We start from the raw sequence: 23,327 nt of genomic DNA on the forward strand, positions 1-23,327 counted from the left end.
TTTGGTTCAAGTAGCTTTCGGAGTCTCCTCTCAGTGGTGAAAGAAGAGAAAGCAGCAAATCACGTTGAACCCTGGGTGCTGCTGTTTTAGCAAAAGGGGGAGGTTTTGCTGTTTAGCACCCATGGAGGTCAGGCTTGTTAGACCGTGTTTGTGTGTTATGCAGAGTCTACACCCTGAGTTTTACATACATATATATTCCCCATGACTAAGGTCAGTTGGGTTACCCTAGAATGCCCTAAGGATACACTTTCTCACACTACCCTCCTGGCTCTCGGCTATCCCAAACACTGCCCAGCAACACTGTTGAGCATCCGCAATCTTGTACTAGTTGAAAAATATCTCCATTCACAGTCTCTGAGACTGGACAGAGCGCAAAACATAGTTCCTTCTAGGTCGATTAGGGGTGGTGGATCCATGGTATTAGTATATGAAGGGCAGCTTTAATTAATTTTTATCTTACAATTTAGAAAGTTGTGCTGCTAGTTCAAGGAACAAATTAATCAATTACATATCTGACCAACATGAACATAAAGGGTGCAAATATACACTGGAAGAGTAAACTATGTACAATTCAGCATGTGGATTAGTGGCATCTGGTTAAAATGGTGTGTTGTTGTATCTGACCTGAATTTCAGCGAGTGAACCTTACTTCCTCACAGAGGGCTTGGGGAAGGGGGGTTCTATCCCCTGATAAATTTTTGAAATAATGTGCTCAACAATTTGCTGCACAATTTTCACTTAGACTAGATAAGAAAGTAATAGATTCTTCTAGGACGCTCATGAATATGTCCTTATGTTCTTCGTGCAATTTGGGGCGAGAGCAAGAGCCGGAGAGTGTGAAGTGGTCATATGTGTTATACTTTTTAATATACAGTCTCTAATGGTGTGTTACTATTTAAAAAAAAATTTTTTACATATCCCGTGTGACAAAATAAAGGGCAGCATTATGCAACAAACTAGACAGACTAGATACAAACCTGAGACCTGCACATTGCACAAAATTCCATGAAACAATTTGTTGAAGCTCCTGAACTATATTATGGGCTTTCTTGCTCTGACATTTCCCAGTTTTCATTTTTGTGTTGTTATCCCTGGCTGTAAGCATGGTGCTACATTTACAGTTACCTGATGTTTTACCATTTTTTGGTTACGTGCAAATATAGCTAGCTGCTTTGTGTGGTTAAGGCTTTTCTCCATATGTTGCAGGGATTCTGCACAGACACAGAACTTTGCGCAAGAAAATGGGACCCCGGTGTATAGGGGCTAAACCTTTCCACCACCTAAGTGCTCACGAACCCAAGACCGACTAGCTATAGTGTCTCACTCGTTCTCCTACTCACAAACGGAGAAACAAATGATTAGACACCCCAGGACACACCACTCCTGGATCTCTCAGGAATCATGGTAATAAGACACACCTTTTCGCTCACTCTCTCATACTTGTCCACAATAAGATCTGACAGAAACACAAAGCTAGTTTAAAACATTTATTTTAACTAACGTGTTCTAAAATGCAGTATACGTGCCACTACAAGCATATGGATGCATAACACCAATATTGTTAGCACTGCAGTAAGGCCATATATCATGAAGGGAGACGTCATTATACAAAGACTAAGCAGAAAGGACTATAGTGCCTATGCTCCATCCGCTTGGCAAGAAGAAGTATTATTATATAATAGAAGATCTCTGGGCTTTGTCAGTAGACCCCATACCTTAGGACATAGATTGTATTTCTACATCACAGGTGCATGTTGCTCTTCTCCCTGGAAAGGTCCCTCTCCAAGTGTGTGTTACCTAAGCATGCATCCCCATAATATCAAAGTACGATTCTCCAGCAAAACCAGCTGCATTGGTATGTTTTGTTTAGGTGTTAGGGCCTGACCAGAACAGAATAACATGGGGCAGTGTTTATCGACCTTGCTCACATTGTTAGGACTAAACTGAAAGAACGGGCAGAGAACAAGCACAGCAGAGAGTTCTCATGTGAAAGGCATAAACAGAGTCTTGCAAAAGTAAAGACAAGAAGTATCGTGTGCAAAAGCAGCATCATGACTACCAGGCTCATGCTAACTTAAAGATGTCGACAATGCCCTCAGTGACCATGTGACACATATTTACAGAGTACATACAACACTGAGTGTACAGCTCATTGGTGACTATGCGTCTTTACCTCTTGTTGCCGGGCTCTGCCTATTGTAATGTAATCACTAACCTTGTGATATTTTGAGGGAATTAAACACACTTTTTTGTGCTCTATCAATTTTATTTGCAAAGACATACTGTCGAATTTTAGGGGGCAATGCGGGCAGAGGCCAGCAAGCAGTCTAGCCTAGCTAGGGTGGGTTTTGATCCAGCAGGTTTTCTTTCCTGATGGAGCTAACTGTGAGGCGAGTCAAAGATACCCAGCACTCTTTTTGGGTTTATTAGACAGTCAAAACAGTGAACGATGTATCAGTGTAAGATCAGTAAGATCCTGGTTACAAGGGGAAAAAGGAATGACGAGGTGGAACTAGATCAAGTGGATGCATGCATGCCTTTGAAATAAGCTAGATGAGCCCTAAGCTGGAAGCTCTGCCAACCCTAAAATAGACTTTGATGGATGTGAAATTAGACATAATTTTCCAACTAAATCCGCATCAGTCTCACTTAAAGGGCATGAAAGGATTCCAGATTGAGAGCTCTCTACCCTGTGGCATCATGTCTCATCTCCTCTTCAGAATAGACTCGTCTTACCAAGATGGCATCCATCAATCAGCTAGCACTCCTTAAACAAGTTTACCGGAATCCAGGATCAATTATGAAAGTGAAAAGTTGCAGAAGTGCATTCCAATTTCGCTTCCTCTGACATTCGCATGAGAAGCAGGTAGCGAAGAAAGAAATTTGTTAGTCAGTCTTTGATGCTCTCATTTGAGAACTGCACTTCCCTTTGTGTGCCAATTGAAGTCAATTGCCAAGATAATCTATTAACATGTTGGTAGTCATATGAGCCTATAAGTGGAGGATGATGGGTGGGTGATTTATATATTATGTATCTTTGTCAATGCATCTCCTCTACATTGTGTATTCTTCTTACATGTACTTCCGGTACATCTCGTGTATATTTTCTCTGAGTTTTCTTCCATTTTTCTTGTGCTTACTTTTTATATCTCCTATCTCCTCTGTATTTTCCTTCTTAATCACAGTGGTTTTTCTGGGTTTCTTCGCTTCACATTTTGGGTTACTTTCCTCTTGCCTTTTCTCCACTCATGTTCATTTCCATTGCTTGGGTTCACTTTGTTTGAACCTTTTCTTACTTCTGGTTTCTATTTTTGTGTTGTAGAAGAAAGGAGGATATGTAGTAATCTGTATTATATTTACTTGGTTATGTTCTCCCTAGCTGCTCAGCCAGTGTGAATGTGATGCATGGAATGTTGTTGTGAGAGTCTCGACTGGAATGTTTGGGTGCCTGGATGCTTGAGTGTGGCAGTTGGAGTATGGGCTGAGCAGCAGGCAGACTGCTCCTAGTGGGGCTGTATCTCTACTACTTGACTACTTGTAACTGTAACTAATAACTCTACATGAATCTACATCCTGGTCACGGACTTCATCACTACACATGGTTAATAGGAACATTGATAAATGTGACTTTAATATACAGTCACCTCAAAGGCTTGCTAAATCTGCCTAGGGAGCCTTGACTACAAATGTGGAGGTTGCCTTCATCCTCCACCCAGGTTGTATTGTCCTTATTTAAAGCAGAATAGGAAGTAAAATACATCTAATGACATTTACAAGGATACATGGATTTCTCAGATTTGCAACATGCTTACTTAATTGCATACATTCATACCCATATACAGACACCATAGCATCCTGGCTGTACCTTACATGGCTAGCCCTCTGACAAATGTTCTTTTTGTTTCAGACATGCCTTGCCACTGTTCACGTCTCTTCTTAACATAGTCTGTGCCTACGATCCGGTGGGCTACGGGATCCCCTACAACCACCTACTCTTTTCTGATTACCGGGAGCCACTTGTGGAGGTGGCGGCCCAGGTGCTGATCACCACCCTGGACCACGATTCAGCAGCCAGCAATAGCCCCACCGTGGACGGCACCACCACCAGCACAGCCATGGATGATGCAGATGTAAGTGCCACCCACTCATACCAGTTGTGATGCTAATAATGTATTCCTTATAGAGCACTCCAGACCACACATCTGCTGTTCTTACATACTGTCAACATCTGCTGTTCCTACACACTGTCAATAACCGATGTCACTGGTACCCAACTTAACGGTACTCAGTTTACTTGCTGTGGAAGGCTGACGCATCCTTTTCAGGGCCCAAACGTGTGACCTTCAGATAGCCACATGTGTCAGCGGCGACTGCTAACCTGACTGAGCCATCCATCTAGCTGGCGGATTGATCACTGAGTTCATAAACATTGACTGGCAGAGACCTGGAGTGAAGCACTTCTGCTGCTACACAGTGTAAATTACACTTTAGCATAAAAGGCCATAAACGTTGATTTGAAAAACAGAATGTCTTAAATCCTAAACAATATTTTAATAAAAACATGATTTGGCAGTTGATAATAATAAGTACTTCATAACATGCATTGCTCTCCCTCTTTCAGTTTGTATGGTCAAAAAAATATAATGTTGTATTTACCATAAAGTAGTTTTCTGTCACTAACATCCACACTTTCAACTTTATTGCTCAGTATTTTAAACATTCACTGCAACAGGAGAGACTGGCTAAACCTCACTGCACTTGTCAATGTCTTTCATCCCCGGCCCACTTCTATGTAGAGGTGCTAGGAGTGCACCAGATAGTTTTTTTCCATACGTGCTCTGATGCCAGGGAACCAGTGAGGTCCTGGGTCATGTTCCCCGTCAGCACCCGGTGAACATTCATGTCTTCCAACACTCACTGCTTGAGGGAGAAGCCCACTTTTCACTCAAGCCACTTAGGTAGGACTTTACCATTTGTGGCCAGAGGGGAGAACACAAACTAGAGGGAATAATCCATGTGTTTGAGGCATATGAGCTGCAGACCACACACTAAGGATAAGATTGCCATCTGGTGTTGGGCTCGGATGATTGCAGGTTGTTGTTGTCTTCGGAAGAAGTCTTTGGTCACGAGATTGGTGACTCCTCCTCTGGACAACAGTGCGCATGGGCATCCACTCCATCCTCAGATTGTTTTTTTCCGCCATTGGGTTCGGATGAACTTTTTTCCGCTCCTGCAGAAAACCTATTACAATCACTACAACTCTCAAAACTTGAATACTCGAAGTCGAACTCGATATCGGCGCGACTCCGGACGCGGCTGATGGAAAGGACACCTTTTAAAAAATGCCCCCAATGTGGAGCAAAGTTCCCTCATAACGATCATCATGAGGTCTGTAATTTGTGCCTTTCACCAGACCACAACGAATCCAGCTGTCCAGCCTGCGCCGCATTCCGTTCGAAGAAAACCATCCGGGACCGGAGAGCTCGACGCCATATCATGGCCAAGCCGGTTCCGGAACCAGAAGACTTCTTTGCACAGGACGTCCCTGACGATGACTCCGAAGATCTCCAAATCGTGTCCGAGGCAGACGATTCAGATGCGGGGCAGCCTGTGAGTACCAGCCCCCCTACCCCAATACCACCCAAAAAGACATTGGTCAAGACTCTGCCAACTGGGCACAGTCGCGACCCGAAAACATCTTCTGAAGCCCCGTCCTCGGGTCCGGCTCCGAAGAAAAGCAAGCCTGCGGGTGGCTCGAGCAAACCCCACGTCATTGTGCCTTCGGCACCAAAGCAGGCTTCGGGAACGAAAAATACATCGGACCCGAAACGTCACTCGGTCCCGACCTCTCCACCGGCACCGAAACGTTCGTCGGCGCCGAAATCTCCACCGACTCCAAAAGGCTCGTCGGCACCGAAAGGCTCGTCGGCACCGAAAGGCTCGTCGGCACCGAAAGGATCGTCGGCACCGAAAGGCTCGTCGGCACCGAAAACATCTTCGGTGCCCAAGCACGTCCAGAAAGACGCAAAAAAGTCGGCGCCACAGCCGCATTCGGACAGTGAGGAACTCTTTCGACCTGATCCTAAGCAACAACGGATTTACATAAATCCAAAAACTGGACATGTCACAGCGGTGCCCTACAAGAAAAGGAAGCTGGACTCACCTCCTCCAGCACCTCCAAAGAAGAAGGACTGTGCAACTTCACCCTTACGTCCTTCCTGTCCTACATTACCCCCTATTCCATCCCCCCCAACACCACCGCCTGCACCTCTACCATCTCCTTCTCATACACCACCTCCAAAGGATGATGATGATTTTGGGGGAGGGGGAGACCCAGATTTCTTCACTTATCCCACTGATCCTACTGATCCCTTTACACTCCCGGACACAGCACCAGTAGATGACTGGACTTACCCTATACCTGACGTGCCTGACCCCGCTCCATACCCCTCAAAACCCTCCCCTCCTGATGACCATTTAGGGTTCGGTCAGCTTATTAATAGGGCAGCGTCATTTCATGGTGTCACCATGCACACCGACGCTCCTGAGGAGGATTTTCTACTCGACACCTTTGAGCAGTCCCAGAAAACAGTCCACATTCTACCCATGATCAAGGGAGTGATAAAGCATGCCACTGAGGTCTTTAAAGACCCTGTCAGGGCCAGGGTTCTCAATCCCCGAATAGAGAAGAAATACAGACCAGCACCACAAGATCCTGCGTACATTAAGGCGCAACTCCCCCTAGACTCACTAGTCGTCTCTAATGCCAGAAAAAGGGCCAACTCCCAAACAACCGGAGATACGCCACCCCCAGACAAGGAGTCTAAACTCCTGGAGGCTTCCGGCAAACGGGTTGCCACTCAAGCGGCTAACCACTGGCGTATCGCGAATACACAAGCCCTATTGGCTCGTTATGATAGAGCCCATTATGATCAACTGGAGGATCTCTTGCAACACCTGCCTGAACCTTTTAAAACACAGGCCACTGACCTCATACAAGAAGGCAAACTAATATCTAATGCCTCCATTAAATGTGCATTAGACGCAGCGGACACCGCCTCTAGGGCAGTTAACACAAGCGTTTTGCTTAGACACCACGCATGGCTCCGCATCTCCGGCTTCAAGCCGGAAGTACAAACCTCCATTCTTGCTCAACCCTTTAATCAGGAGCAACTATTCGGACCGGCAGTGGACACTGCCCTAGAAAAGATGAAAAAAGATAATGAAACTGCAAAATCTATGGGAGCATTGCAGTCCACTCAAACCCGAGGCTCCTTTCGGCGCTCCTTTTATAGAGGAGCTTCCAAAAATGTGGGAGCGGACAACTCTTCCACAGTCAAATCTACAGGTCAAACATCCCCTAACAAAGGATATTTTAGAGGAGGGTATCGGGGAAACAATAATAAAGGCCGAGGACGGGGCAACAACAACAACACCCGTTCCTCTACAGCCACCAAACAGTGACTTGCCACAACTCCCCCCAGACCATTCCACTCCAGTCGGGGGCAGACTTCAACAGTTCCTACCTGTCTGGAATACCATCACTACAGACAGGTGGGTAAGACAAATTACCCAATCTGGCTACTGCCTCGAACTCATAAACCCGCCCCCAAACATACCACCCAGACACCATCCCATGACGCCTCACCACCTCACGCTCCTCAAACAGGAAATACAGTCTTTGCTTCAGAAAAACGCAATAGAACCTGTTCCACCACAACATCAGGGCACAGGAGTATATTCTCTATACTTCCTCATTCCCAAAAAGGACAAAACCTTGAGACCCATACTGGACCTCAGACTTCTGAACCAGTACATACAATCAGATCATTTCCACATTATCACTCTCCAACAGGTCCTTCCATTACTCCAACAAGGAGACTTCCTTGCCACATTAGACCTCAAGGACGCATACTTTCACATCCCTATGCATCCCGCTCACAGGAAGTATCTACGATTCGTGGTAGACGGTCAACACTATCAGTTTACAGTTCTCCCATTCGGAGTAACAACTGCACCCAGGGTGTTCACCAAATGCTTAGCAGTTGTGGCAGCATACTTCAGGAGACAAGAAATCCATGTCTTCCCCTATCTGGACGATTGGCTCATAAAAGCCAACTCTCTAGACAAATGCGTTCTCCACACTCACCGCACTATTCACACCCTGCACGACCTGGGATTTACCATCAACTATCCCAAGTCTCACCTACAACCCTCCCAAGTACAACAATACCTGGGAGCCACCATAGACACAGCCAAAGCCGTAGCTTATCCCAGCATAGCCAGGATAGCCAACATACAAAGTCTGATAGAAACATTTCAAACACAACACTCTCTTCCCGCAAGAGTGTTCATGCAACTCTTAGGCATGATGGCGTCATGTATCTCCATAGTACCCTACGCACGCCTTCAAATGCGTCCCTTACAGGAATGTCTAGCACAACAGTGGAATTTGGCCCACGGACAACTTACCGATCTGGTGTTGGTGGACAGCCGCTCACTTTGTTCACTGAAGTGGTGGAACACCATCAACCTTTCCAAAGGGCGGCCGTTCTTGGAGCCCCTTCCACAAGTTGTGCTGACCACCGATGCATCTCTCACAGGGTGGGGAGCCCACCTCCTTCAATACACCACTCAGGGACGGTGGACCATTCAACAAAAACAGTTCCACATCAATCACCTAGAACTTCTAGCGGTGTTCCTAGCACTGAAATCCTTCCAAGTGCATCTCCACAACAAAACTGTCCTCATCCGCACAGACAACATGACCATAATGTATTACATACAGAAACCAGGAGGGACAAATTCTCTACAACTGTCCCAACTGGCGCAACAAATTTGGAGATGGGTAATTCCCTGGAACATCTACCTGCTAGCAGAACACCTCCCAGGGGTTCAGAACCAGGTGGCAGACCTCTTAAGTCGCCACACACAGCAGATACACGAATGGGAACTACACCCCAAAGTCTTACTCCCATTCTTCCAAAAGTGGGGACAACCAGACATAGACCTGTTCGCCACACCAGAAAACGCAAAATGCCCAACCTTCGCCGCCAGGTTCCCACACCCACGGTCACAGGGCAATGCAATATGGATGAACTGGTCAGGCAGATTTGCGTACGCTTTTCCGCCTCTCCCACTCATTCCATTTGTGGTACGCAAACTGAAACAACAGTCGCTGACACTCATCCTAGTGGCTCCCACTTGGGCACGTCAACCCTGGTTCACCACACTTTTGGAACTATCAGTAGTTCCACATCAAAAACTGCATCTCTCCCCGGCTCTCTTAACCCAGAACCATGGAGAAATCAGACACCCAGATCCTCAAACACTAAACTTGGCAATCTGGCTCCTGAAGTCTTAGAGTTCGAGTACCTCAACCTTCCTCCAGACTGCATGAATATCATTAAAGAAGCCAGGAGACCTACTACAAGGGCATGCTATGCTGCAAAATGGAAACGATTTGCCATTTACTGCGCTAACAATGACATACAACCACTGGATGCTTCCATCCACAACATCATTTGCTATTTATTACACCTACAAAGATGCAATTTAGCGTATTCCTCTATACGTCTACATCTAGCGGCATTAGCTGCCTATTTGCAAAATAGACAACACCTATCCCTCTTCAAGGTACCAGCCATTAAAGCATTTATGGAGGGTCTTAAAAGAATCATTCCTCCAAGGTTACCACCTTCCCCAGTGTGGAACCTTAACATTGTTCTTACAAGGCTCATGGGTCCCCCATTTGAACCAATGCACAAATGCGAACTGCAGTTCCTAACATGGAAAGTGGCTTTCCTCATCGCAATCACCTCCCTGCGAAGAGTTAGTGAGATACAAGCCTTAACTCTCGAAGAACCCTTCCTACAACTACATCGGAACAAAGTGGTTCTTAGGACGAATCCAAAATTCCTCCCTAAAGTCATTTCCCCTTTCCATCTAAACCAGTCAGTGGAACTGCCAGTCTTCTTCCCTAATCCAGACTCAGTAGCCGAAAGGGCACTTCATACCTTAGATGTTAAAAGAGCCTTGCTCTATTACATCGACAGAACAAAACCTTTTCGGAAAACCAAGCAGCTATTTGTTGCTTTCGCTCCACCACACAAAGGCAACCCTATTTCCAAATCGGGTATCGCCAGATGGATAGTCAAATGTATCCAAATATGTTACCAAAAAGCTAAACGGACTCTTACCGTTCCCCCTAGGGCGCACTCTACGCGTAAAATAGGGGCCTCTATGGCATTCTTAGGGAACATTCCCTTAGAAGACATTTGCAAAGCAGCAACATGGTCTACTACACACACCTTCACTAAGCATTACTGTGTTAATGTACAATCCAAACAACAAGCTTCAGTAGGCCAAGCTGTCCTAAAAACTCTATTCCAAACTGCTGCAACTGATACAGGTGACCACCGCTAGGGGAGACACTGCTATATAGTCTATCCTTAGTGTGTGATCTGCAGCTCATATGCCTCGAACGGAATATGTTACTTACCAGTATGCATCTGTTCTTGGCATGTAGAGCTGCAGAGCCACACACGCCCACCCGCCTCCCCGGGACCTGTATCTGTTCCAGCATTGTCTTACTTAGACACTACACATGGACATCCTTTCTCTTTACTTCTTACACACTCCATCATTTCCCATCATGGCGAAAAACAATCTGAGGATGCAGTGGATGCCCATGCGCACTGTTGTCCAGAGGAGGAGTCACCAATCTCGTGACCAAAGACTTCTTCCGAAGACAACAACAACCTGCAATCATCCGAGCCCAACACCAGATGGCGATCTTATCCTTAGTGTGTGGCTCTGCAGCTCTACATACCAAGAACAGATGCATACTGGCAAGTAGCATATTCCTTACTGCTCTGCCACTCAGATAGTTTATTTGTTTGAGATACGGTTGCAGATATCTGTGTAAGACCCTGCGCTCACAAGTTCAGCCAACTCAGCCCATCACTCTTTTGCAGTATATACATGGAAGGAATCTGCCCCTCCACTCCTCTTTCTGAGTACTTCCTTTTCTCCTTTTCCAATTAGTGCTTGGAAGTGGCCTAGCAACAGCGCTAAGTGCTACATCCGTAACCTACATGACCAAATGTCATATCCACTTCAGCCTCCCTTCGTATTCAACCAATCCCCATTAACTTTCACCCTGCTAGGCGACCAAGGTACACTACCCACAGTATACGGTTTCCCCTTCTATAAAAGATCAGTGCTGGGGGGAATAACCATGCACTAAGCACGTCTCTCCATCATTCCCCTCGTACTCCCCTCCTTTCTTTTGTCTTTGTCCCTCACTTATGTCCATCTCAATGAGTTGAGGCGTCTGTAGAGTGCTTAAAGTTCTGTACAAGCAGTCTTCACTGACTACTTTTCCTGACTCCATATTAAGAACTGATACCTCCCACTATGTGCTTGTCACACAGATTTGGTCTATCATTTCGTGCCCTGTAGATTTCTGAATTGCTGTTGATTTGGTGGATCAGGAAAAAGTCTGGGAAGAGCAGTGCCAATTGTAGAGCTCCCATAACTTACTACAACAGTTTATTGTAGATACAGAAAAGACAATGAAAACATTATTTTCAGTGTTAAGTCTGTATATTAAACTTGGGCGCATTCTATTTTTGGGGTACTTCTGTTCCTGCATTACTCTCAAACAGAAAAAAAACAATGTTTTATGTTTTGCTTTTGGAAGGGTGAGTGTGGAAGTTAAGTCTTTGATACCTGTAAATGATGAGCAATGTAGAACATATTATTTGCACATATTGTTTATAGCAGAATGGTTTTCTTTTTTAAATATATTTTATTGCCATTCGCACTAAAGACAACTGTACTTGACAAATAGTTACCAAGCATTCGAACCAATATTGCATGTTTTTGTATTTTTTACCTCCTTTTCCATCCCTGCCCCCAACTGTCATCCTTAACCCACGGCACCCACCTCCTCTATTTACCGGTCACTTCGTACAATTAATGACATTTTAGGCAAGGCACATAACGGAATATCGCAAACACAAGGAGATAATGGACGGAGTGCTGAAACTTTTCAAGCGCTGAAACTTTTCAAACACTAATCCCAGTCACAGATCTGGGTTGAATCCATCATTGTTCTTTAGCTCACTTTGCCACCCCAGTTCAGACTTAGCCATATGCAAATCAGTCTTGACACTGTTCCTTATGGGAACAGTCCAACCCGAACTGCCAAGTCAGGTCTTCCCTTGACCGGAAACAAGCATCCTGGGACCGGTTTCGGGGTGACACCCCTCATCAGCCAGGCTAGCTTGATTCTAGTGAGCAAGGGACCCACGTCTGGGCATACCCTGCCAACTTAGGGCAAACAAAGCAGACACAAGGAGATGATGGACGAAGCGCTGAAACCTTTCAGACACCCCCTCCCCCCCTCGTCGCAGATCTGGGTTGAATCCATCATCGTTCTTTAGTTTACTTCGCCACCCCAGTTCAGACCCAGCCATGTACAAATTGGCCAGGGAGGATACTATAGCATTTGTATCCCGTTCTCTGACCCCTACGAAGGAAAAGTATTCCGTCATTGAGCGGGAAGCACTCATGTGCGTGTGGGAGTTAGAACACTTTAGGTAGTGCATCAGAGGGAATAAAATTATTCTGCACAGTGACCACAAACCTCTTACCAAAGTCTTAACTTCGAAAAGACTTTATGTGGCTTCTGCAACATTAGCCCACATGTCAGTCCGTTTTGATTACAGTTGCAATGTACAGTATGTTCTGGGTGCAAAGAATGTGGTGGTAGATTTCAGAGGAATATCATGGCATTTCCAGAGAAGAATGGAAGATTAAACAAGAACATGATGTGTTACATGCAAATGTGTGTAGTATGATTTCAAGGGGCTGGCCTGAAAAAAAGTTGATTCAGAAAGAATTGTTGCCTTTTTGGGAAGCGAGAGATTAACTAAATTTTAAAGGAGGCTAGATCTTAAGAAATAGTAAAGGTGGTGCTCCTGAGAAATTAACGGAATATCACCTCGCATACTTCAGCACCCAGACAGGTAAGGCTGCAAAAAACCTTCATGCAACTCAACTGAATTCTGTTACCAGTGCAAGTATTTTAACTCGCCTGGGGGGGTGGGGGTCGGGGGGGGGGGGGGGTTGGGGACTCTGACAAGGACAAGCATCATCTTTGACAAGAGTCTTAAATTCTTTCACAAATGAATCCAAACCTTGTGCTTCCTCAAACCATCTTGTTCCTCTCTGTGTAAGTGTGTACTTTTGGGTAACAAGCAGGGGAGTGAAATATTACTTCATGCCTCCATCATTGGGGAGGCTGAGCTCTTTCAATTTATTGCAATATTCATTTTTGCCAACAACAATGCAAAATCTATGAATTTAGTTGAGGCTCTGCCCATTTCAGGTCGGGCGGAGAGACCCAACACCAGTAGATCTAAGGAATGATCTAGTGTCCTGCCCATTGCATGGAAAAAAATATCTGTGACATCAGTGCAGTAAAGGGAAAGAATGCCACAAGACCAGAGCATATGCGATAGGTCCACATCTGGAGTATGATATTGGGGACAGGCTGAATTTGCTCCAGGATATATCCTAGCAATGCAATGTGGGGTCAAGTAGGCTCTATTCAAGGTGTGAAAATGAATATATTTAAAACACTAGTTGTGAGAGATTTTGTGTGGGTATCATAATATTTTTTGCCATTCAGCCTCATGTCATGTTCCTGCCAGATCTCCTTCTCATTTCATACGCAGGGAACTCCTGTGTTGGTTCCAGTGTTGGAGCTGTACCTGATAAAGCCATTCGATCGCCAATAGTGCAAAATATATCTGGATTACTTCATGCATAGAGGGCCTCAAATGATGGGCCTGGAATAAATTGCGAAGAGCCTCCTCCTTACTGCTTGAATTCCGCAAGAAGCTGAAGTCCTGGCTTTTTGAGTAATACCACTCGGTCCTAGGTGTCGCTAGATTCACACCAGCTCAGCGCCAGGATACCCTCCTGGCTGATAGTGCACTCTAAATCAACATAACCTACCATATCGACATGCCATAAACATAACATAAACACAGCACAACACAGCACAAACATAACATTGTTATTTGTACAAAAGTAAGAAAATTACCAGGTTAAATATCAAACTCTGTCATAAATGCCATAGTTTCCTCTTTGGTAAGTAAATCAGCTAGGGTTAATATACCCTACTCGGACCATAACCCCATGTGAGTAGATCGGATTTGGTTGGTTAGAGTCAACAGTCCAAGGAGGAGGATAGGGGCATAAGGAGCCACATGTGGTAAAACTGCTCTTGAGTGCTAAAGGCACTCCAGAGCTGTGTATAGCTGCGGACCGAAACAGGATAGTAGGCATTTTGCCGACAGTATTGATGAATAAATAAGGCAGTTGTTATTATCTGACAAAGAGAAGTCTATTATTGAAGGGGATGACCTGCCAGCCACCTAGCAACCCACTGAATTGGACCCCCAGGTAATATTGTTTAAAGTCGTAGAGTCCAGGTCCTTCCGCTTCAACCAGAAGTTTAAAAGTAGAGTTAGCAACTCGACGTCCGCCTTTATTCCAAATAAATTCTTCCAGTGTTTTGTCAACGTTTTTAAAAAAGAAGCGAGGGAGTATTTAATGAAGATTGGCTAAATAATATAACTGGTGTGGGAGGACCTCCGTTTGAATCAGTGCTACTCGGCCTATAACATACAGTGCTAATCTGGACCAAAACTTGAATTGCACTCTAAGCACCTGGATTGCCCTCCCTATTTGACCATCTTGGAGATCGTCAGCAAAATGATAAACATTAATCCCTATATATTTGTGTGTTATGAGTTCCCATTTTAACTTGGGATCCAACTGTACTTGCTGAGGTAAAAACCATACCTCAAAATGGAAAAATGCAGGATTTGGCCAATTAACACGTAATCTTGAGATGCTAGCAAAATCATTCTGAAGATCTATAGTAGTAAGATCCAGTTGCGCATCTCTAACGTATAAAAGAATATAATCTGTTCAAAAAGATGTCCCAGATTGAAATCCCCCCCCGTTTTGCTCCCATTAGCCACAACCTAATTATAAGGGGGTTGTCTTGGTCAAGAGGTCGCCATGTAATGACAAACCTTGTCTTCCCAGAAAGATGTAATGTTTTCTTACACTGGCAAGTGGAAGTACAATGAAATTGAACTACCATATATACCTTTGGCACATGTTTGTTCACTGCGTCACCTGAATCAACCTTTGAGATTGTGATCAAGACTTCTCATTGAATACATTAGATAAGTGTTAAGACTGTTGAATTGTTAGCTGAAAGCAATTTCCCTTTTAAAATGCACATCAATATTATCTCCTTTTCTAGTTACTTTTCTAGCTGCTTTCTTACACTTCATTTCGTGTTGTCTCAATGTGAGCACTTATAGGAGCTTTACTGATCTTTAGTGCTAGAACAATGCCATGAATTTGAATCTAGGTTCCTTTTTGCTCCTTAGACATGTTCAGGAGCAGGACCAGCTATGATCAGGCTTGGCAAGGCAGCAGCTGAGCAAAAGCTGATGTTATCCAGAAACCTCAGAAATGCTTTTGTACCAGTCTTGAAATTGGTCTCTCCATGTGATTCAAACATGGTTTAATTCTTTGGACGTAAGACAGCAGGTCAGGGCAAGGCTATTCAATTGCCATTCGAAACAAATTCTCTTCAACACAATACTGTGATAAATGAAATAATTAAACTGTACAAAAGAGGGACAGTCTTGGGTAGATTGCTGTGTTCCATCCAGGTGATAATGCATCAAACCCAGTCCACCTTCCACTTGACCAATGATTTCCAGTGTTGTAAAGCAAAGGCTTCAAGGTGTGTCTTCCTGTTCTTCGCCTTTAAACTCGCAGCACAGGAAGAGACATTTAGGAGCAGCTGTCCAACCATTCCCCACCGGACATTACATTGACAATGAATTCTCAGTCACTGCCGAGGGCCACCGCCACTGTAATGCAGGGTACGCACACCACTGTAGGGTGGTGCTAGTGTTCTCAGGGAAGCTTTCCACCCACTACCATCACTGGACCCAGAGAGACAACTAATGCTGGGTACTGTGGGTAGTCTGACATGGCTACTTTTGACATCTACCACAGCTGACATCACCAAAGACCTTTCTGCCTCAGTCGTTGTCTGAGGAACTTCAAATGGAGGTGGAGAGACTACTTCTTTTAAAAGCCATAGAGCAAGCCTCCCACAATGGGGATGGCTGTGTCTGATACGGAGTTTATACTAAATCCTCTCACTCTGAAAATTCAAGACGCTGACCCTGTCCCAGGTCTTGGCAGCAGATCAGCATAACTGATTATATTTTTGGATGTGTAGGACACATGTTTACATGCGCCAGTTTACAAGGACCACGAAAATCCCTTTGGTTCACAATACATGGTAACAGCATTCACAGAATAAGATGCTGTCCTTTGGCATTAAAGCAGCACTGCAACTCTTTGGAAAACTACTAGCTCAATTCTTGGCTTTGTTGTACAAAGAGAACGTCAATTGCTATCTTCCGCTAGATAATATCCTGGTATCATCCGCTAGGGAGTTTGTGTTATCCAATTTAACCCTAGTGTTTTGCACTCTTTGCTGTTTGGTTCATTGATCTTCCCTAAAGACTTTCAGGTACTGTGTATAAGCATGTGGTTCTTAGAGGCCATTTTGCAAATTGGTCTGGTGAGAGCCTCCTCAGCAATGTAGAGTACGTTCTGGGTGCAAAGAATGTGGTGGCAGATTTTTTGAGTGAAGTGAGTGAGGATGCGGTGGAAGAATTTTGCGCGGTGAACATTTCAGAGAAATTTCATGGCATTTCCAGTGAAGAATGAAAGATTGAACAAATATAGGATGTGTTACTTGCAAATGTGTGTAGTATGATTTCAAGGGGTTGGCCTGAAAAAAAGTTGATTCAGAACAATTTGTCACCTTTTTGGGAAGTGAGAAATGAACTATCCTTTAAAGGAGGCTTGATCTTAAGAAATGGTAAAGTTGTTCTTCCTGAGAAATTAAAAAGCAGGGTTCTGGAAATATGTCATGAAGGGCATTTAGTAATAGGCAAAACCAAGAGCAGGGTGAAGTGCTGGTGTGGGTGGCCGGGAGTGGACAGAGAAAAAAAAGGAAGGTCAGAGATTATATACAACGTAAAAATTCAGACAAATCCCAAGTTGCGTTCAGACCACCCCTACGTCCCATTTCTATTCCCAGTTTGCCTTGGGAAAATGTAGGGCTTTATCAAGTGGGCAGAAGTAGGTAGATGGGGTGCAAAAAGCAGACACCAATAGGATTATAATTTTTTTGGCAGAATTTTCATGAGAGAAGGGTTACCCAAGAGTATTTTGAGTGACGATGGTGCTCAATTTACTTCTGAATGAATGTTTTAAGGATTACTTCAAAAGAAATAGTATTGTGTACAAGGCTACTTCTGTCCATCACCCAGCTGAAATGGAGCAGTTGAACAGTTTAACCATGTGATCAAAGGATTTGTCCAATTGGCTAGTAACAATAGCTTGGTGTGGAGGAGAGAATCACTTAAAACAGTGTGGGCGTACAGGATCACTCTGTGCAAGAGCCCAGGTTCAAGTACTTTTGAACTTATGAGGGGGAGAACTCCAATGTCCAAGGATAATGTTGGTTGGCTAAAAACAGCAAGGAGGGTTGACTGGACATCTGAAGTGGTTAAAGTTAAATTGTAAATGGCACAAACTGTATGAAAAACACATCATGACTTAAAGTATAACAGCAAAACAGTGCAAATAAACATTGGTGATATTGTACAAGTAAAAATAAGTAGGCACATTGGGAAGAACTAAAGTAGGTTTTCAGAACCTCTAACAGTAGAGAATTGTTTTTTCAATTCAATACTATTAGGTGATGGGAAGGTATGGCATTTATCTTCCATTTCTGTGTGTAAACAAAAGGGATGATGGTCAATTCTTCTATAAAGAGGAAGAATGGTGGTGGGAGACAGATTGTGAGTGGTGGTTAGAGAATGATATTGATCTGCCTAACAACCTAGGTCATCAGAATCAGCAAGATCAGTGGGAGGTTGGTGGTATATCTATACCAGACAATGAAGGTGCCACTACAAGCAATAAAATGAGCAGTGTGGGTCATCCTGTATTCAAACTAAGAAGGTTACAGGATTATATTTGTGAGTAGTACCCTTGTTTGAAAGTATATCATAATGTGACTGTTAGAAACCAGGTCTCCAGTTGGCAGAGGTATGCACCCTGTCCAAGTAGGGACCACGATACTAGTCAGGGTAAGTCAAAACACAATGCTAAATTATCCTGTGCTCACCTCCGGTAGCTTAGCACAGATCATGCAGGCTTAAATTAGAAGGCAATGTGTAAAGAATTTGTGCAATATCTCATACAACAACACGGTAAATACACCACAAAACGAGACTCCACACCAGGTTAGAAAAAGAAAGAATCTTTGTCTGTGCAGGATAACACTAAGACTACAGAAATCCAATCGGGACATCACAAGTTAATGCTGTAATGGCAAGGGTCTAAAGTCAGCACTTGGCACCAATGAGACACTCTTAGAGCTCTTATGGTATCCTTTAAACTTGTAGAACAAATAGAACAAATGTGGTTCGGGACTCAGCACGTCGCTTGTTTTCAGTTCCTTCGGGGCAGTCGGAAAGGCGGGCAGGCACGCTCAAGACAATGCGGGGAGGAGACTAGCACCACTCTCACTTCTCTGACTTGCCAGTGGCAACAGGCACACTCAGAATGGTGCAGGGAGGAGATGAAGCACCACGCTCACTTCTCCAACTTGCCAGTGCAAAATGGTGTGAGTTCGGATGGTGTGGGGATGAGGGGGGAGCACCCAACTCCTTTCTTGGACTTGCCCGTGGCAACAGGCACGCACAGACCGGTGCGGGTGGAGATGAGGCACCTTGCTCACTCCTCTGGTTTGCCAGTGGCACAGACCCGCTCGGAGTGATGTAGGGGCTGATGTGAAGCATGAGGTCTTTGATGTTCCTGAGACCTCGGATAGAACAGGGGGCAAGCCAACAAGCCCTTGGAGATCACTTTTGGGGAGAAGGCAGAGTTCAGCTCTCCTTCAACAGAGTCGCTGAGCTGCAGGCAGCAGGGCAACAACCAGAAAAGCAGTCCAGATGAGTCCTTTGGGCAGCACTGCAGCCCTTCTGACAGGGTTTCAGTCCAAGATCCAAGAGTCTGATTTTGGGGGGTCATAGACTCAGTACTTATACCCAAATCTGCCTTTGATGTGGGGTAACTTCAAATAGTGGTTTCGAAGTGCACCAGCACCCCTTTCAAACCAGTCCTGTCTGCTAGGCTATCTGTGGGGATTCATCAGTCCTTTGTGCGGGTTCAGGACATTACCCATTGATGTGCCAGTGTGAGCCCCTTCCTCCCGTCTGCCCAGGCAGGGTAATCAGAATGCAAACGTATGCAGATGGGTGCTCAGTCACAACTGGCCTTCTTGTGTTTGTGGTTGTCTGGGGGAACAGGCTGCAGGCCTTCAGAGCTAAGTTAAGAGCAGAGAAATGTCCATTTTCTAAAAGGGGCATTTCTATCATAGTAGTGTTAAATCCAATTTGAACAGCAAGGAGGATTTATCATTACTGTACCAACCATACTAAACATGATAAAGATACTCCTCTGGGATAAGGAATTACCACTTAAAAGGATATAAGGGAATTTCCAATGCTATTCTATAAGAGGAGCAGACGACAAAGTAGTGAAAAATGAAATAGTTTGATTGTCACTACTAGGACATGTAAAACATACAAGTAGAGCCAGAGCCACCGGTAAATGGCTCTCATGATTGTTGGCGACTTTGACTTTGTGGAATGTGTTCGGAAGGATCTGTTCTGCTGACACCAACTGACAGTCATGATGCTGGCTCCTGTGTCACGCAGAGCCTCCACCTGTTGCCCATTAATGGTGACCCACTGCCTATACTTTTAAGTTTTGGAAGGCATGTGGCCACTAGGCACCATTTCTCTATCCTCTAGGGAAACTAGTGTCATTTCTGTCTGTCCCCCAAAACTGACTGGCTCTATCTCCTCCCCAAGTGCTACTTTCACCAACCCTGGTGTCTGCCCACCAGTTGGGGGCTGTGCTACTTTAGACTCCGTTTATGAGCCAATAAAAGTTTCTTCTCAGCTAGGGCCCTTTCAGTCTCAGCTTGTCTGACATCCCTCTCAGCCCTTTTCTCCTCAGCCTCCATCTTTAGCTGCCATCTGCAGCTTGAATTCCCTCTCCTCCTTCCTCTCCCTCAACTCCTCTGGGGACAGGCCCTGGGGGGATACACTGCTTTCTGCTCTCACAGGAGATTGAAATCCAGAGTTTTCTCCTCATCCACTGCAGGTAGCACCTCGGAAGGGCACTCCTCCACCTCATCATTCTCTTTCTTGGGAGTGGGACTCTTCCCAGGCCCTCAGAACCGTTTGGAGCTCCATCTTCATGGTGGCTCCTGGGGCAGGTACCCCCATCTCCTTGCAGAAGCTTTTCAACTGCGCCATTATATAACTTTCCAGCTTGGTCAGCTCAGACTCCATGGCTCCGCTTGCACTCCATTTTATAGGTATAACTGGATCTTACTTGTTAATTGTTAGTAGGACTGTTTTATATTATATTTATTTATTACTTGGTTTTATGATATTTTTTGGGTAAAGGTTTACATACTTAATTCTTTGTGTGTATTGCACCCCCTTTGTCAATAAAGGGGGAAGATGTGTTATGTATGGGCATGTACTTATGTTCCAGATGGAACACCGCACTTGGTGTTATAACCTGCATGTCACTGTCAGCAGCTGGACGTTCTGGAATGTTGCGAGAACAGACACTGGAGACTGATCAGACAGGATGTGTAGGCAAGGTCCTCCAGACTACTCTCACATGTGTTGGCGATTTAATAAATACGTGTTACTTATTCCATTGTGCGGGGTCATCCTTACATCACTCTTTACCATTGTCACACAACCTCCCTTTTCAGCTGTAATTTGTTGTTTCTGTCTTCACCCAATATTCCTCTTGCTTTCCCTCCATCCTTGTCTTAATGTTTATCTAATATATGAACTCCCAAGCTCCTGAGGGTTAAGAGATGTTTGGACTACTGCTGCTGCTACTGTAGTACCTGCTCTGTGTGCCTCATTGAGGTTCAAAACCTATGACGAGGACAAAAGCCAAAAGAATTGACTTAGCCGAGTGGATGACGACCAGCCGCCTGAAGCTGAACTCGGACAAGACGGAGGTCCTCATCCTGGGCTCCTCACCCTCCGCCTGGGACGACTCCTGGTGGCCTCCCGCCCTGGGCACCGCACTCAAACCGACAGACCATGCACGCAACCTGGGCTTCATCCTGGACTCCTCCCTCTCCATGACCAGGCAAGTCAACGCCGTCTCCTCGGCGCGCTTCAACATCCTACGCATGCTACGGAAGATCTTCTGGTGGATCCCCACCGAGACCAGGAGGACCGTCACCCAGGCCCTCGTCACCAGCCGACTGGACTACGGCAACGCCCTCTACGCCGGTACCACCGCCAAGCTCCAGAAGAGACTCCAGCGGATCCAGAACGCCTCAGCCAGACTCATCCTCGACATCCCACGAACCAGCCACATCTCCGGACATCTGAGAGACCTTCACTGGCTCCCCGTCAACAAAAGAATCACGTTCCGCCTCCTCACCCACGCACACAAAGCGCTACACGACCAAGGCCCGAGCTACCTCAACAGCCGAGTCAACTTCTACGCTCCCAAACGCCACCTCCGATCAGCCAACCTCGCCCTCGCCGCCGTCCCCCGCATCCGAAGAGCGACCACAGGAGGAAGGTCCTTCTCCTACCTGGCCGCCAAGACCTGGAACTCCCTCCCGACCGACCTGCGCCTGACCCAAGACCACCTCTCCTTCAGGAAGAAGCTGAAGACATGGCTGTTCGAGCAGTAGCGGCACCCCCCCACCCCCAGCGCCTTGAGACCCTACGGGTATGTAGTGCGCTCTATAAATGTCACTGATTGATTGATTGGTTTACAGAACGATTCTGGCGAGGGTTCATAGGTAAGCGTTGTTTTATAGAAAGGGGTTGCCTTCTATACTAGCACATGTAGTCAGTCACCCTACCAGGCATGCAGTGTTCTCTTACAGCTTTCAGATGCAGTGTTCGATCGTGCCACTAGGTGTCAGGGTACCCACAAATTTGGTAGCAGGAGAGAGCCTCCAGGTTAAGAGCCTCAGAAGTACTATCATTTAAACGTATTTTTCTTTGCTCTTCAGCCTCCAGGACCAGACAACCTGTTTGTGAATTACCTATCCCGGATCCATCGCGAAGAGGTAAGAGACAACCCCTTCCTTAAGTTTAATGTGCATGTAATTACTATCAGTCTTTGTGCAACTAGTCTCTTTAATTAGTTTTATCCAGTCAGTTTGTTAGTCCTCCCTCTCTAATATTTAGCGGCAATAGTACCCTTCTGCCTCTGCACACCCGGCTTCAGAAGCTTTCTGAGAAGTGAGGTAAATTCTGATTTGCATGAGTTGTGGGATAATTGCTTCAGGTTGCACATAGCACACATGGTAATTACCCCACACCCAGATTACTCCCCAGACATATTTTGCCACTGAAAAACTTGGTGAAGTTGTATGCGTGTAAATGATTGGAAAATATGCAAAAATGCAGTAATTGGTGCAGAAAACACTGATACTATCATGAACTCCAGGCAGAATACCCATCAAGGTCAAGGAATATCTGCTCACAGAAGTAGTTTACTGATGCAAAGAAGCAGGCAAAGGTACAAACCAGGCAAGAACAGACACAAACAGGGTAAAGCACAGGAACAGGATAGAGAAGGCAAAGCAACCCTAAACAAAAAGGGAACAAAACCAATAATGGACAAACCACTGGGGTTGTACATAGGTGAGACTCAGAACTTCACAGCAACAGGGAATGTCAGGGGCTTTGTGCAGATTACTCTTACAGAGAGTCACCCTGCAAACCCTGTAGAAAGGAGGCTGCAAAAGTGATTCTCTATCTGGAACCTAGGTCACAAACATGGATTGTACTTACATACATGAGACAAGCCTTTATGAGTCCAGCAGGAGACAGTGGCGATACCTAAGAAAATACAAATGTCTCACTGTAACAATTAAGGCATTTAAGATTACATGTAGCACAAGACAAAGGATTGGTCTGGAATTGCCTCCTGGAAACCAGAAGCCAACCTATATACGAAATCAGTACACTTCTACACGGGTGAGGACAAAATAGAACACATAGGAGACATGAGCTCAAGAGAAGTGCTCATAGCAAACACTAGAAAGGAAACTAAGAGCT

General features: G+C 45.2%; 1 protein-coding gene across 3 annotated transcripts in view; it reads left to right on the forward strand.

Moving 5' to 3' along the window:
• HID1 (HID1 domain containing) overlaps window positions 1-23,327 on the forward strand; it is a 221,874-nt gene that overhangs the window by 123,341 nt on the left and 75,206 nt on the right. For all 3 annotated transcript variants that reach the window (XM_085617068.1, XM_085617066.1, XM_085617067.1), the window contains exons 7-8: window positions 3,908-4,130; window positions 22,274-22,330. In XM_085617068.1, coding sequence (XP_085473194.1) covers window positions 3,908-4,130; window positions 22,274-22,330 — 280 coding nt within the window. The remainder of the gene's footprint in view (window positions 1-3,907; window positions 4,131-22,273; window positions 22,331-23,327) is intronic.

Source organism: Triturus cristatus, chromosome 7 (genome assembly GCF_964204655.1).
Source record: "Triturus cristatus chromosome 7, aTriCri1.1, whole genome shotgun sequence".
In the NCBI taxonomy this organism is placed as follows: domain Eukaryota; kingdom Metazoa; phylum Chordata; class Amphibia; order Caudata; family Salamandridae; genus Triturus; species Triturus cristatus.